This window comes from Ovis canadensis, chromosome 13 (assembly GCF_042477335.2).
Source record: "Ovis canadensis isolate MfBH-ARS-UI-01 breed Bighorn chromosome 13, ARS-UI_OviCan_v2, whole genome shotgun sequence".
NCBI classification, from domain to species: Eukaryota; Metazoa; Chordata; class Mammalia; order Artiodactyla; family Bovidae; genus Ovis; species Ovis canadensis.
This window is the reverse complement of record NC_091257.1, coordinates 32,266,785-32,282,049: the sequence shown is the minus strand read 5'-3', so window position 1 is coordinate 32,282,049 and position 15,265 is coordinate 32,266,785. Positions and strand designations below refer to the sequence as shown.

Genomic DNA, 15,265 nt, shown 5'->3' with positions numbered 1-15,265 from the left:
AATTGGGAAATACCAAGAAGAGGATTTATTTATTTTAATATTTATTTATTTGGCTGTGCTGGGCTTAGTTTCAGCATGCAGGATCTAGTTTCCTGACCAGGGCTCAAACCCAGGCCCCCTTTCCTGGGAGCACTGAGACCCAGCCACTGCACCACCACGGAATCCCGAGGTTTTAGTTTTTGCTTTTTATTCCCTTCAGTTTATATATTTCTGTAAGGTGCTTTTCAGTTTCCAGGAATAATAGCTGTTATTTTAAGAAAGAGAGGGAGTGAATTGTAAATTTGCCTAGATACCAGTTTTAGGAAGACTCTGAGGAAATCAGACTGGCAGTGAACAGGTGGCAATTAAGTGGGAAATAAGAGAGAAGAACAAATAATTAACTAACATCTTATCCTATTCTGGCAGAAACAGCCATTTAGATAAGAGTCTAGAGTCTGCTCTCCCATCTAGAATGTCTTGATGGAAAGTAAGGGGTCTATAAATAATGAGACCAGGTTGCCTTTTGAGTTTACCAGTCCCTGTTCTAACCCTGTTTACTGAGGAAAATGAAAGAATTTCCAGTTTTGATGACTCTTACCTCTTACACTTTTCTTTTTTTTCAAATCCTCAAGTAATAGAAGGAATTGGCCTTGTGGGTAAGAGAGATGAGACTGGTGTGGTTACTGCACTTATTCTTGCTAGATTGTGCTAGTGAACTGCAATCACTTGGGAAAACGTATTTAAAAAAATTTATAAGCCTAGGCTGTTCTCTGAAGATTTTGGCTGAATAGATCAAGGAAGGCTTGGACGTGTATATTTAGAATTATTTCCTTGAGATTCTGATACAGTCCTTGATGAAAAACTATGGAGTGAATAAGTGTAATTTCTAAATGCACCTATCTGAAAGAAAAGTAATCTCTAAAGAGTTGGAGGTTGATAAATGCTAGGTACTTCCATCAGCTCCCTCCTTTCCAACAATATTAGCCTTGACTTTTTCTCTGCCCCGTGATTGAGAAGTTAAAAAAATATTATTGGAAATATCTGTTGGCTTGAACAATAACTCCTTTTCCTTCCAACCACTAATCATTCAGTGGCACTCCAGAAGTCTTTAGAGATTTGCTCATGGCCAAGTCACTTCATCTGTAGAGTCTGAGCCTTTAAGGATTTTGCACCTTCTCTTATGATCATTAGGTCATTAGGTCAACGGATGTTTGTTAGCAACAGGGTTTTCCTGACTGCGGTAATAATAACTCATGAGCCTTTTTTGGTGTCATCTGCAGGACAGACTCTTGCAGTGTGTCTGTTAGATTTGCTGACCCCTGGCATAAGCAGATGAGAGCTTTAAAATCCATGAAGTTAGTAACAGTACAGATGGGAATTGTTTTAATAATTTAGTTTCAGCAGTCTTAGGACCTCATTATCCATTTGATTAACAATCTAGAGGAATTCTGGAGACAGATTGTAGTTTCAGCAGGCAGTGGAAACATTTTTGATGTGTGAGTTATGAGTCTTTTTAAAAGAATTTATTTTTAATTGAGTTATGGGTCTTAATAGCCATATTTATTACATATTGGGACCCATGTTTTTTGTGAAACATATGATACTAAAGAAAGGAAAGGTTTCACATACAAGTATTTGCTTTACATCCACCTGTTTGGAAACAGTCAACGTGAAACCACAAGTGGGCCGTAGACCAGACGTGGCCCTTGGGTATGTTTCGTTTAGTTGACACACTGAGTCAGCATTTAAAATTTAGGAGACTCATGCAGAAGTCTGCAGTTCAGGCTTCTCCAAAAACCAAATCTGGTCCCCCTTGCCCATCCTACTCTTTGGTCAGCATGCAGGGCCACCCCTTCAATATGGGGGATGTGTTCTTGGGTTTACTGGCCTCACCTGGCTTTTTCACTTACTCAGTTCACCAGCTTTTCCTCCATAAGCATTTGAGTTTCCAAGTTTTGTTTTATAGTTTATTTTGATAAATATTTCAAGGTTTTAAAGACAATCTAAGTAGTCATCGATTTCATATTTTGAAAGGATCTCTTAAGAATGGGATTGAATTTTTCGAATTAGAATTTTTAAGTTGATTGTGGTGGTTTTGCACTAAATAATTCTCAGAAACACACAAGATTATGAGAGAGAGAGCAGGGAGAGCTTACAGAAGAGCAACTGCCCAAGAAGATGCTGAGCGTATTTTTATTGGTAACTTATCTTGTAATCTTTAACTAAGAGCAGTAAAGCAAGACAAAGACCAGAATTTGGGGATTGTGGAAGCTTCCTCCTGGAGGTCTGGAGGTAATCACATGAGAGTCATCAAGAAAAGTCTTTGAAGATAAGGTGGGGTGGGGTCATTTTGCATGCAGATAGCATCTGGCTAATGCTGACCTGTCTTGAGGGGGGTGAGTCCGGGAAGAGCAAGCAAGGAGGAGAGAATGAGTAAGATTAAATTCCAGGAGACATTTCTGAGAAAGCAGTAAAACATGGTTCCCACATTCGGTTTTTTGAAAAAAAAAAAAAAAAAAAGTTTTCTGTCCGCATGTTCATATAGACAATAATATTCCCACTGGACTGTCTGTAAACCTTATGAGTTTACTCATGGTCATCCTTGGATAGGTTATGCATGCTACAGTTCAGTTCAGTTCAGTTGCTCAGTAGTGTCTGCCTCTTTGCGAGCCCATGAATCACAGCACGCCAGGCCTCCCTGTCTATCACCAACTCCCAGAGTTCACTCAGATTCACGTCCATTGAGTCATCCCTCCCAACATCAGAGTCTTTTCCAATGAGTCAACTCTTCGCATGAGGTGGCCAAAGTACTGGAGTTTCAGCTTTAGCATCATTCCTTCCAAAGAAATCCCAGGGCTGATCTCCTTCAGAATGGACTGGTTGGCTCTCCTTGCAGTCCAAGGGACTCTCAAGAGTCTTCTCCAACACCACAGTTCAAAAGCATCAATTCTTCAGCGCTCGGCCTTCTTCACAGTCCAACTCTCACATCCATACATGATCACAGGAAAAACCATAGCCTTGACTAGATGGACCTTAGTCGGCAAAGTAATGTCTCTGCTTTTAAATATGCTATCTAGGTTGGTCATAACTTTTCTTTCAGGGAGTAAGCGTCTTTTAATTTCATGGCTGCAATCACCATCTGCAGTGATTTTCGAGCCCCCCAAAATAAAGTCAGCCACTGTTTCCACTGTTTCCCCATTTATTTCCCATGAAGTGATGGGACTGGATGCCATGATCTTCATTTTCTGAATGTTGAGCTTTAGGCCAACTTTTTCACTCTCCTCTTTCACTTTCATCAAGAGGCTTTTTAGTTCCTCTTCACTGTCTGCCATAAGGGTGGTGTCATCTGCATATCTGAGGTTATTGATATTTCTCCCGGCAATCTTGATTCCAGCTTGTGCTTCTTCCAGTCCAACGTTTCTCATGATGTACTCTGCATATAAGTTAAATGAGCAATGTGACAATATACAGCCTTGATGTACTCCTTTTCCTGTTTGGAACCAGTGTGTCGTTCCATGTCCAGTTCTAACTGTTGCTTCTTGACCTGCATATCGGTTTCTCAAGAGGCAGGTCAGGTGATCTGGTATTCGCATCTCTTTCAGAATTTTCCACAGTTTATTGTGATCCACAGTCAAAGGCTTTGGCATAGTCAATAAAGCAGAAGTAGATGTTTTTCTGGAACTCTCTTGCTTTTTCCATGATCCAGCGGATGTTGGCAATTTGATCTCTGGTTCCTCTGCCTTTTCTAAAACCAGCTTGAACATCGGGAAATTCACGGTTCACATATTGCTGAAATCTGGCTTGGAGAATTTTGAGCATTACTTTACTAGCGTGTGAGATGAGTGCAATTGTGCGGTAGTTTGAGCATTCTTTGGCATTGCCTTTCTTTGGAATTGGAATGAAAACTGACCTTTTCCAGTCCTATGGCCACTGCTGAGTTTTCCAAATTTGCTGGCATATTGAGTGCAGCACTTTCACAGCATCATCTTTCAGGATTTGAAAAAGCTCAACTGGAATTCCATCACCTCCACTAGCTTTGTTCGTAGCGATGCTTTCCAAGGCCCACTTGACTTCACATTCCAGGACTTCTGACTCTAGATTAGTGATCACATCATCATGATGATCTGTGTCGTGAAGATCTTTTTTGTACAGTTCTTCTGTGTATTCTTGCCACCTCTTCTTAATATCTTCTGCTTCTGTTAGGTCCATACCATTTCTGTCCTTTATTGAGCCCATCTTTGCATGAAATGTTCCCTTGGTATCTCTTAATTTTCTTGAAGAGATCTCTAGTCTTTCCCATTCTGTTCTTTTCCTCTATTTCTTTGCATTGATCCCTGAAGAAGGCTTTCTTATCTCTCCTTGCTATTCTCTGGAACTCTGCATTCAGATGCTTATGTGTTTCCTTTTCTCCTTTGCTTTTCACCTCTCCTTTTCACAGCTATTGTAAGGCTTCCTCAGACAGCCATTTTGCTTGTTTGCATTTCTTTTCCATGGGGATGGTCTTGATCCCTGTCTCCTGTACAATGTCACGAACCTCCTTCCATAGTTCATCAGGCACTCTATCTATCAGATCTAGGCCCTTAAATCTATTTCTCTATTTCTCCACTGTATAATCATAAGGGATTTGATTCTCCAGGCAAGAATACTGGAATGGGTTGCCATTTCCTTCTCCAGGGAATCTTCCCAACCTAGGGACTGAACCGAGGTCTCCCTCATTGGAATCAGACGCTTTCACCTCTGAGCCACCAGGGAAGCCCCTATGCGTGCTACAGATAGTATATATTTCTGCCTCAGCATTGTTCCTAAAATATGCAGGTGATTTAGTAGCTAAATGAAACCCAGACCCCCTGCATTGGGAGCTCAAGTCTTAGCCACTGGACCACTAGCGAAGGCCCAGAGGAGGAGCATATTAAAGAGAAAGAAGGTGGACAGGGGGATGAGGAGGGGGCTCCCTTTTATTTACCTTCTGAGTTATATGTTTCAGTTCAGAGAATCTATTGCACGATTTTAATTTCAGTTTAAAAATAGGTTAACTGTGTACATTAGAAATGGTTTTCCCTGTTTTACAGAATAACCTCACACCGCTGTTACTTGCTATAATTGAAAAGAGAGAGCAAATGGTGGAGTTTTTAGTTAAAAAAGGAGCAAATACACATGCGGTTGGTAACTTGAAAAGGTACCGTTGTTCTTTTTCTTTTTAAAAACCTTAGTGCTGTTCTAGGGTGGTAATACCAAGATTAAATGAATAAGAGGATTTGTTTGTGATCAACACATCATCAGTTAGGTAGAAAATCAATTTTTCTGACTGGGAATTATGAAGAAGAGTATATAGCAGGAATATATAGCAGGATTCCTATTCCTTTATAATATTGACTAATGTCATATGCAACCTGTCTTTTTTGTTTTTTGGTCCATCTTATAGTAGCTGAGGGATTTCATATTAGTTTTATTAGCTTTATAAAATATTGATTCTGCTTTTTAGTTTACCTTATGACAGTATTGAATTTCTTAATTCTTTTAAATAATTCTTTAACCTCTACTATGTATATATATATTTTTAAAGATGCATACTCACATAAAGGACATGATTTTGTCTTTTGGATAACTCTTTGCATTAAATTACTTTCTTTGGAGAATGCTGATGTTATTAGTTTGCAAAAGAGTCAGATACAACTTAACAACTAAACAACAACAGCAACGAAAAAGTCATTATTAATCACTGTCACCAGATCCTGTGGGCTCATCAGTTTTTATCCTTTTTCATTTCTAGTACATTTTGATGTTTTCATTTTTAATGCAACTAGAAGGAAGAAAGACAGCTTTAATTGGATAAACAGTTCCTTTAACAGACAAGTCAGAGGTAGATGGTACAGATGAAAATGATGGGCTTTGGATTCAGACTGGGTTCAATTCCTAGCTTTCCTGCCTGTTAGGGGTATGACCCTAACATTACTTATCATTGGGCACGTTACTTATCATCAGCAAATAAGTTTCCTGATACAAAAAGTGAATAGTAATGCATCTTTCAAAGTTGGCTATGTGTAAGAAAGATTTTATATATAGCTTTTTCATTTAGTGCCTAGCACATGCTTGTCAATATCATTAACTGCCACCATAACTGTTTTTATTCCCATTATTGTTAATATTTTTGTTTTAAACCTGCAAGTAGCCTTTCCTTAACCCAACCTCCAGCTGACTTTGCAGCCTAATATATCAGACTAAGGAGGAAATGGGGAATTCATCCCTTAAATAGTCACCTGGCTCAGATAAGTGACTTCAACATTGTTTTTTGTCCATCAAGGACTTTATTATTTAAAAAAAATTTTATTTATTTATTTATTTATTTGGTTGTGTGGGGTCCTAATTGTGGGGACTCTTAGTTGCAGCATGTGGGATCAAGTTCCCTGACCAGAGGTGGAACCTGGGCCCCCTGCATTGGGAACATGGAGTCTTAGCCACCGGCACACGAGGGAAGCCCCATCAGGGACTTTTGAAATAGTAACTGCTGCTGCGTGCCATCCCAGTGGGACAGGAGGCCTCTTTTCCATCTCTTCATTTTAACCTTGGAGGTAATTTACAAAGATGAACACGAGCCTGTAAATTGTCAGTTCTCCATGGAAAGGCAAGATGTTAACTTGGTAAAGCGTATCAAATTAGTTGTTTAAGTAAGTTAAGCTCAACATCCTGAGGCTGAAGTCATCTCTCTGTTGTTTCAGAACAGCCCTCATGCTTGCTGTCAGTTATGGATTAGCAAATGTAGTTGGTCTTCTTCTTCAGCAAGGTGTTGACATCTTTTCTCAAGATGTTTTTGGATGGACTGCAGAAGACTATGCTAGTATTAGTGGCTTTAATATGTAAGTATTCCCATTAAAACTCCAGTTATCACTAAACTGCAGCCAAAAATAATTTTAACTGTTATAATACCTGACCAGTGAGAGCTCCAGTTTGGTGCAGGCAGTGTGGGAATGGGGGTGAGATGTTCCCCCTCATCAGCTGAAAGCCAAGCAAAGGCCGATTAGTTACATGTGGCCATGGGTTCGGGATTCTTTATCTCAGGACATGTAGACCTTGATTCTTAGAGAGCCTAACATTAGCCATTTCATTCCCAGCGTAACCTCTCTGTATGGGGTACAAATAGTGTCACAGTTGTGATATTTCTAACTAGTTATTTGGGTCTTGAAATATTCGGTTCAGCAGCAAATCCTCTGTTTTCCCTTGAGGACTTGCCTCTCTATATGCTGCTCCTGTTTGAATTTTCCAAGAACCCCCGGATTCCCTAAGATCAATGAGACAGTCCTCTTCCACACGTCATTTGGAGGGAAAAAAATAATTCATTCTCATCATTCTGTTGCTTGTATTGATTCTACTGCTGTAGCACTGCTACTACAACTAGTCTTGACAGGGTCTCCTTGGCAGCTGGATCTGGAGTCTGGATGTGGCTCTATAAAGACCTTTAATAAAATCATTTTAAAAGAAAAAAAAAAAAAAGAAACTCGTCCTTCAGTTGGTTTACAGTTGACCTTTACTCCCAGGCTGCCCCTGCGGGTCCAGGTTCCCCAGTCTTCATGTGATGCACACATCAACTTCAGAGTCACAGCTTCTTTGTTCTCATGTGTATGCTTGTAGCTCAAGTCACTGTTGCAAAGCACCAGCTCCCAGTTCTGGCAGCTGGGCCTCCTAGCTTCCCCCCCACACTCAGAAGCCTTATGTGGAGCCCATGTATAAGCCTAGATCTTCACGATGAGGTGCGGTTGAGGTTCTTATTTATCTTTTCTGCTAGCAGATTTCAGTGGGGACCATTTTAGGCTGTCAGAGAGGTTCAGGTCCTCCTGCAGGGATTGAGCAGACTTCCTTTTCTCCTTGGTTTCTAGACCTGAACCTCAAGGCAGCTTTCTGTCCTGTGGGGGCACCTTTTCTTAGGTCATAGGCTTCCCGTCATCCTTCCTAGGGTAGTGGGTGCTGGCTTGCCTGAGATTCCTAAATTACCGTTGGCCCTTCGTGGGATCAGTTTCCTGTAATAATGAAAATCTTCCAAAGGATTTATATCTGCCTCCACCTTAAATGTTTTCAGAGTCTGTCTCATAAGGAACCCATTCACCAGAAATCCCTAAATCTCAAGTAAGATAGTTGAATTCAGAGAGGTAAGCCCTGTCTAGGACTTGCCAGTGTCTACTGTAGGAGTAGGAATATATCTTCCAAGTGAATTGGAGACGATCATGGAGATTAAGCATCATTGTCAGAAAGATCTGCTGGTGCAGAGTTTGAGTAGGTAGAGAAGGAAGGGTAGTGGTCCAGGCCAGGTCTGGATTATGATTAGCTCTTGGTGTGATTAGCTGCAATGATGGGGGCTAATTATGTTATCTAATGTAGTGAGTTCATATTTTATAAATAAATTAAGGTACACATTATATAAGAGCTGAGAGTCCCTAAATTACAGACCACAAAGAATAGCTGATCACCAGAATTAATAACAGTTTCGTGCAACCCTTGAATGTTAAACGTATGAAAAAAACACACATTGGGTTTTACTTGGAATTCCAAAGTAGTTCCAGCAATAAAGTTCAAGAACAAATTATTCCAATCTTTGACTGTTTCTCCAAGCATTTGGGGGGCATATTAGCTCATTAAATCTTCTTAATCCCCTTGTGAAATAAGGCAGTAAGATCCCGGTTGTGTAGAGGAAGACTTTGAAGTGAAGAGAAGCAACTTAACTAGGAGCAAAGAGCAGCTGGTTACAGAGCTAGGATTTCCAAGTTCAAGAGAGTTTTCATATGCCAGGCTAAATCTAGTTAATTAACGGAGCTATACTGCCCTCAGTTCATGACTACTTCATCTTCCTTTTCTTTCTCCTTTAAATACATGCTAAATAAAAGTTTGTAAAACCTAGAAACTTGAAATGTATGGGACAATTGAAGTTTTGATACTATCTCTGACCTTGTCTGATATGATTAAGAATTTGATAGTTGTTTTTCATATTAGTGTTAAAATATTATTTATTACATTTTTAATGCATAGCATTCGCCAAATGATTTCTGAATATAAAGAAGAGAGACCTAAAACTCCTCTTGAAAATAGCAAGCCAGGTATGTCATCTGCTAAAGAGTTACTCTTGGTGATTCTACCACAGAAAAGGTAGGAGTGAGGAAGTTTCAATAATGCAAGAACTATGAAAAAGTTAGTGTAAATTGCATGTGTATTCCAGAGAAGGCAATGGCACCCCACTCCAGTACTTTTGCCTGGAAAATCCCATGGATGGAGGAGCCTGGTAGGCTGCAGTCCATGGGGTCGCTAGGAGTCGGACACGACTGAGCAACTTCACTTTCCCTTTTCACTTTCATGCATTGGAGAAGGAAATGGCAACCCACTCAGGGTTCTTGCCTGCAGGATCCCAGGGACAAGGGAGCCTGGTGGGCTGCCGTGTATGGGGTCGCACAGAGTTGGACACAACTGAAGCAGCTGAGCAGCAACTGAGCAGCAGCAGCAGCATGTGTATTTTATTTTTTTAATTAATTTCTTAATAGTCTAGTGTTCAGAATTGTTTAAGAAGTTAATTGTTGGTAATTTAAAATCAGAGACAGTATTGTCTGAAAAGAAATTCATGTATTTAATATGGCCCTAATTAGATCTTTGTATAAATAAGAAAAAAAATTTTTAAGTTAGTATGATGTATATTTCATCTATAATCATATTATAGCAAATTAGACTTCTTATAAAAGTGAACTTTAACTTTTACAAATGGTTTACATTTAGTGAATGAAGTTATTAGTTACTGTGTAGTGATTAGTCTCACTAAAAAAGTTACCATCATTAAAACTGGGAACCTCAATAATCCCTTCCTGGTAGGCTAAGAAATGATAAACAATAAGAACTGCAAAGCTGAGCCAGTGTGCAGCATGGCAGTGAGAGATTATTTTTGAAAGATACTTACCAATAGTACAGAAGGCAGAAAAGCAATGCCTGGTTGAAAACCAGTTATTTTGCCTATTGTACCAACAAGGTTTCTGTTACCAACTTCATTCCTTACAGATCCAGAAAGAGTGAGATAGGTTGACTTTATTAGGACCAAATGTTTACTTCTGTGTTGGATAATTGTCATGACAGTATAGTTTTGAAAGAACAAGATGTTCTCTTGCCATCAGTTAAAAGATTATCATAATAGATATTCAAATAGATGAACTTGGGACCCTGCAGTTTCTAATAAAAGCACTAAGAATGCTTCACATTAACAAAAACAGTGTTAGGTCCCCTCCTGGTGGCGCTTAGCACATTGAACAAGCTGTCTGAGGACACCTTTACCTTAGTAAACCTCTATCTAATCGAAGGGTGGCTCAGTGGTTAGTAACGAATCTACCTGCCAGTGCAGGAGTTATGGATTCGATCTGTGGGTCGGGAATATCCCCTGGAAAAGGAAATGGCAACCCAATGCTGTATCCTTGCCTGGGAAATCCCATGGACAGAAGAGCTTGGTGAGCTGTAGTCCATGGGGGTCACAAGAGTTGGGTGCGGCTTGGTGACGAAACATACAGTTCCATCAAAGAACTGTAGGCTGGTTTAATATGTCAGAGGAGATACAGAAATGACATAGAGTCTTGGTTTTCAATATGCTCAGAATAGAATAGAGTTGTCCCTGGCTACTTTCTGTATTTTTCTAAACAAAATTTTCAAAGAAAACATGCTTATTTATTTGTTCATTTGTTCACTAAACAGATAACTGTCAAATGTCTTTTATGTACTAAGCATTGTTCTGATGTCACAGAGTGCAAACATTTAAAAATCACTGCCCCTGCCCTCCAGGCGTGAGCTACCAGGACTCCTCTCCCCGTGAAGTCATTGCACGTGAGTCATCCCTCCAGCATCAGATCAAAACGACACAGGTGAAATGTTGTCCAAGAGCACCAGAGTCCATCACCCCCTCCTTCCTTCCATCCCTCCCCTTGTTCATCAGCTTCGGATCTGATGATGTATGCCTTCCAACCTGAAGAAGCATGATTTCTGTCAACATTTGCCATATAATGGGGAGGATTGATATAATGATACCCCTCACTAGTACACAGGACTGTTTGGACCATCCTGCTCTGTGTGGTTCAGATACTCTTGAGCAGTGGAAGGACATAGTCTCAAGAGATTCTTTTTAAATATATTAGTGTATGTGCGTGTATATATATATATACACATATATATATTTAAAACTTTTTTTAAAAGTTCAGCTTATGTGTGCCCTACTGCCTGCTCACCACTACAAGTCTAGTCCCCAACCTCACCACCCAGTTGACCCCCTTTACCCATTTGCCCTCCCCCACCTTCCTTTCAAGAGATTATTCTTTCTAAATCTGGAATCGCTACATCTTTCATACTTCTCTTGCATCTGGAAAGAGGGCCAGGAAGACTTTGTTTCCTATGTTTTACCACGCTCTGAAGTTCAGTGCCTGTAGACCAAGCTTCCCTGTGAGAGGGTGTTTTCATTCTGAACTGAAGAGCCAGAGAAGTTGTGTTATGTCCCAGCAAGACACCTGTTCTCTGTTCACTGCTCCAGGCGATGAAAGTCCAGAAATACTGTGCTCTTTAAATGTGCTATTGTCAGTTTATAGTACTGATTCTATTAATGGTATAGTATAACTTTGTGTCAGTCTTCTAGAGTTTGGTTAGGATTATGGTCATTGTAAACAGCCCTTCTTTCTTCTTTTTTTTGTTTTGCATTTGATGATATAAAGGAGAGGAGTGAGTCTTAGGCATTAATGGCCTGCGAGTATAGTACAATCACTGTTCCCTCTAGTGTGGGCTCCAGGTGTGCTCCCAAAGGAATACTTTTAAGCAGAGCATCAGTCTTGAGGTTTTAATATTCTATACTTTTCTTTTGTTAATTTAAATGTCTTACTTTTTTCTTTAATAGTGGATGAGAATTCTGAAGAAGATTCTTTAAGCAGGTAGGATTTTATGGATGTTTTAAAATTGTATGTTTAGGTAAGGGAACACAGGGAAGAGAAACTAATGTTTGTTGAACGTTCTCCTCTGGATTAGACACTGCATTATGTGCTTAACATTTGTGACCTCACTGAGTCATCACAGCAGCTATGTAAAGTAGCTATGTCCTACTTTTACTTAATTAGCCACCTGTGGTTCAGAGGTTGATGAATTGACCCATGATTCCATGGTTAAAATGAGTTGACCTGTGATTTGACAGCTGGCCTGCCTGTTTCCCATGTCCACTCTTGTGTCCCTCAGCAAAGATTGAGAAGTACCCATGTAGCATATAAACTAAAGATATAATGTAGTTCTTTGACTTGTGTCCATTTTAAGTTTTAGACATTGTGGGGAACTCCTGTACTCCCTTTAGAGTAAAGGGGAGAAGTGGGGCCTTCCCAATAAGTGTTTCCCCTACTGGAGAACCAAGACTGCTATTTTTGATGGACACAGGTTAGTTTCTGAACCAGGGACAGACAATGGAGACGGAGCAGCATATCCTTCCACTTTAAGTCATCAGGTTTATTCCAGTTTGGGGAAACAAAAGTTATGTCAGTCCATCAATTGGATTTTAGGGTCACCGATTAGGACTTGGTGAAATCAAATTATTTTCAGGCTCTGCCAGTATATCGGCTGTCACTCTTTGTTAAGGAAACTAAGAATGAGCCTTAACTAGATATTTCATAGATTGGGAAAGATAGAAGCAGAAACAGGTGTAACTAAAGACTGTTTTGGAGACTTCCCTTTGGTGCAGTGGTTAAGACAGTTAGTAAGACTTCTCCTTCCAACGCAAGGGGTGTGGGTTCAATCCCTGGTTGGGGGAGCTAAGATCCCACATGCCTTGGGGCCAAAAAGCCAAAATACAAAACAGAACCAACATGGCAACAAATTCAATAAAGACTTTAAAAATGGTCCACATCAAAATATGTTTTTTTAAAAAATGTTCTCACTCATTGTTGTTGTCTGTTTTTGCTGTAAAGGTTTTCCAGCAAACCTGGTGATGATTTATGGCTTATATCAAATGATGAAGGCTTAGATTTTGAAACCAAGGTAAAGTGTTCTGTTGTGAAATTAGTTTTTGTGCTCTGAATTTAGTTTCATGTAGCATTTACTCTTTAAAATTCAGCAGTGGTGTCCCTCTCACTGTTTTATGTTTGCAGTGGAAAATTGGTCAGAGCAAACTATTTTATAAACATATGACTAGTTGATTTTTTTTTTTTTTTACTTTGGTAAATACGGAAGGTGGAGTGAAGGAAAAAATGGGCTGAAAAATACATAGTGACAGAAAAATTGTATCGGGAAAAGCTTTCCCACAGTGGAGGAAATAAGAAATTTGGTCAAGGATAAAGAGTCTTACTGTGAATTTTAAACCGTAATGACATGACTTATGTAATACTCATAATGATATCTTTACTGGACATTGTAATGACCGCGGAATCTTCCTGGAGCCTTTCAGTTCCAAAACTATATAGCCTATATCACCTAGTTTCCGACCCCCCACCCCCAGACACTTTATTTTGTTTTTTTAGAGTTGTTAAGAGGGTAGTTTAAAAAAATTTTTTTTTCTCTGTTTTGTTTTGGCTCTGCATTAAGACTAAAATAATTGTTGATATGATGAGATTTAGAAATTAAAATTCTGTTCTCAAAATCCATATTATAAAGGGATTCTCCTGTGTTTTCTAAAGCATTCCATTAAGAGGATATTCCCAACTCTTCATCTCATTGAAGAATACATGTTTTGCCTAAAATAATAACCAGCTGTAGGAGCAGAGACTTTTAATAACTGTAGGATAAAACTTACAACGTCAGATTTATTTTTCTATTTTAGTTTTAAAAAAACCTACTCAAAGTCCTTGTGTCATATTCTGAAACTTCAGAATTCAGAGATTTTGTACTATCCTCATTTAAATATTCATCTTATAGACCCTGAATCCGTATAAATGAGTGAAGTTCAGGAAACAGTTGTGCACCTCCTGGAGCGTGTAGCATAGGTCGTGAATGTAAGAGCCGTTTTAATAGTTTTTGAATGTGAATTAGTGAAGAGACAAATATGTTATAGGTAATATACTATATATAATATATCTGTTAAATCTGAATTCTGAAAATATGACTTATTTTTATATTCCCTTTTTAATATTTAGGATGTAGAAGTTCACTTGAGTTATATTGAGGAATGAGGTCCTGCATAGCATGGAAATAAATAAGAAATATGTGATTAAAAAAAAAAAGATTACACTATATTTTTCAGTGTCCTCCAACTGTGAGCTGAGAATTTTAGATTAAAAGTTGTTGACCTTCTTTTTAGCCCCATCTTGTATTCTATTAAATATTTCTTTTCAAGCCATACATTCTCCTCAGAATTCTGAAACCAGTTCTGTCACTTAGCAGTTATGGGATCTTGGCAAAACCTGTCTTAACTGGGTTCAAAGTAGGCAGTTTTTTAAAGTAGGGTATTTTCTTCAAAAGGGATTAGGAAATCTTCATGCAACTCATTATTAACATTAATTTTAGCAGAGTATCTCTGAGAGCCTTCCAGAGAAGTATGTGGATTGTTTATCTGGAGCTGCTGGTCCAAGAGGAAAAAAGACAGTACATGGACAAGTAGAAGGTAAGAACTGTATTTTATAGAAAAGTCATTTGACAAAACGTTGAATTAAAATGGGATTGCTGATATGTTCTAATCACCAAAGAAAATCACCTGTCAGAGACATAGTGAGGAAAAAGAGGAGGAGGGAAATTATGTATTTTGTCAGGTTTCAGCCACAGATTACATTGAGAATCCAGTTTAAGGACTCAGTTATTAGTTCCTAGACTTCCTTCACAATCCAGTGTTTAAGACTCTGGTTAAGACTCTCCAATGCAGGGGGTGCAGGTTCGATCCCTGGTAAGGGAACTAAGATTCCATGTGACACATGACACCCCCAAAATTATTAGTTCTGTTTCAAGATACTGTGCAGCCTAAGGAAGGTCAAGAAATAAGAGGCAAGAGGGAACGAGGGATGAGTGAGGCAGAGGGTACAGGGAGAAATGAAGGAAAGGAAGCACAGGCCTGTGGGGGAGGGGGCAATAAGTAGTGACGGTCTCCAGATAAAGGGAGAGTATTTGACATGGACGATGCATTTGAAGTGAGCTTCCAGCACCAAAACTTGTCAGAGAAGGACAGCAAAGTTTTCCCCCTCTTCCTGTTTTCCTCCTCTTCCTGTTTTCCTCATTGTTAGGGAGGCATTCAGGATTGCGGTCCCTGGGCGTGCGGAGCTGTGTGTTCACCAGCATAGGTGCTCAGCTGGAAATGTTTGCAAATTGGAGTCATATGAAATGTTGCTGC

The 15,265-nt window shown here is 39.3% G+C and overlaps 1 protein-coding gene across 1 annotated transcript in view; it reads left to right on the top strand.

The window, feature by feature from the left end:
- Positions 1-15,265, top strand: part of LOC138417353 (ankyrin repeat domain-containing protein 26-like) — a 58,254-nt gene that overhangs the window by 6,822 nt on the left and 36,167 nt on the right. The window contains 7 exon segments of the mRNA XM_069547265.1: positions 5,049-5,155; positions 6,696-6,833; positions 8,995-9,062; positions 10,774-10,815; positions 11,870-11,903; positions 12,921-12,990; positions 14,452-14,548. Of these exon segments, the coding sequence (XP_069403366.1) occupies positions 5,049-5,155; positions 6,696-6,833; positions 8,995-9,062; positions 10,774-10,815; positions 11,870-11,903; positions 12,921-12,990; positions 14,452-14,548 (556 nt within the window).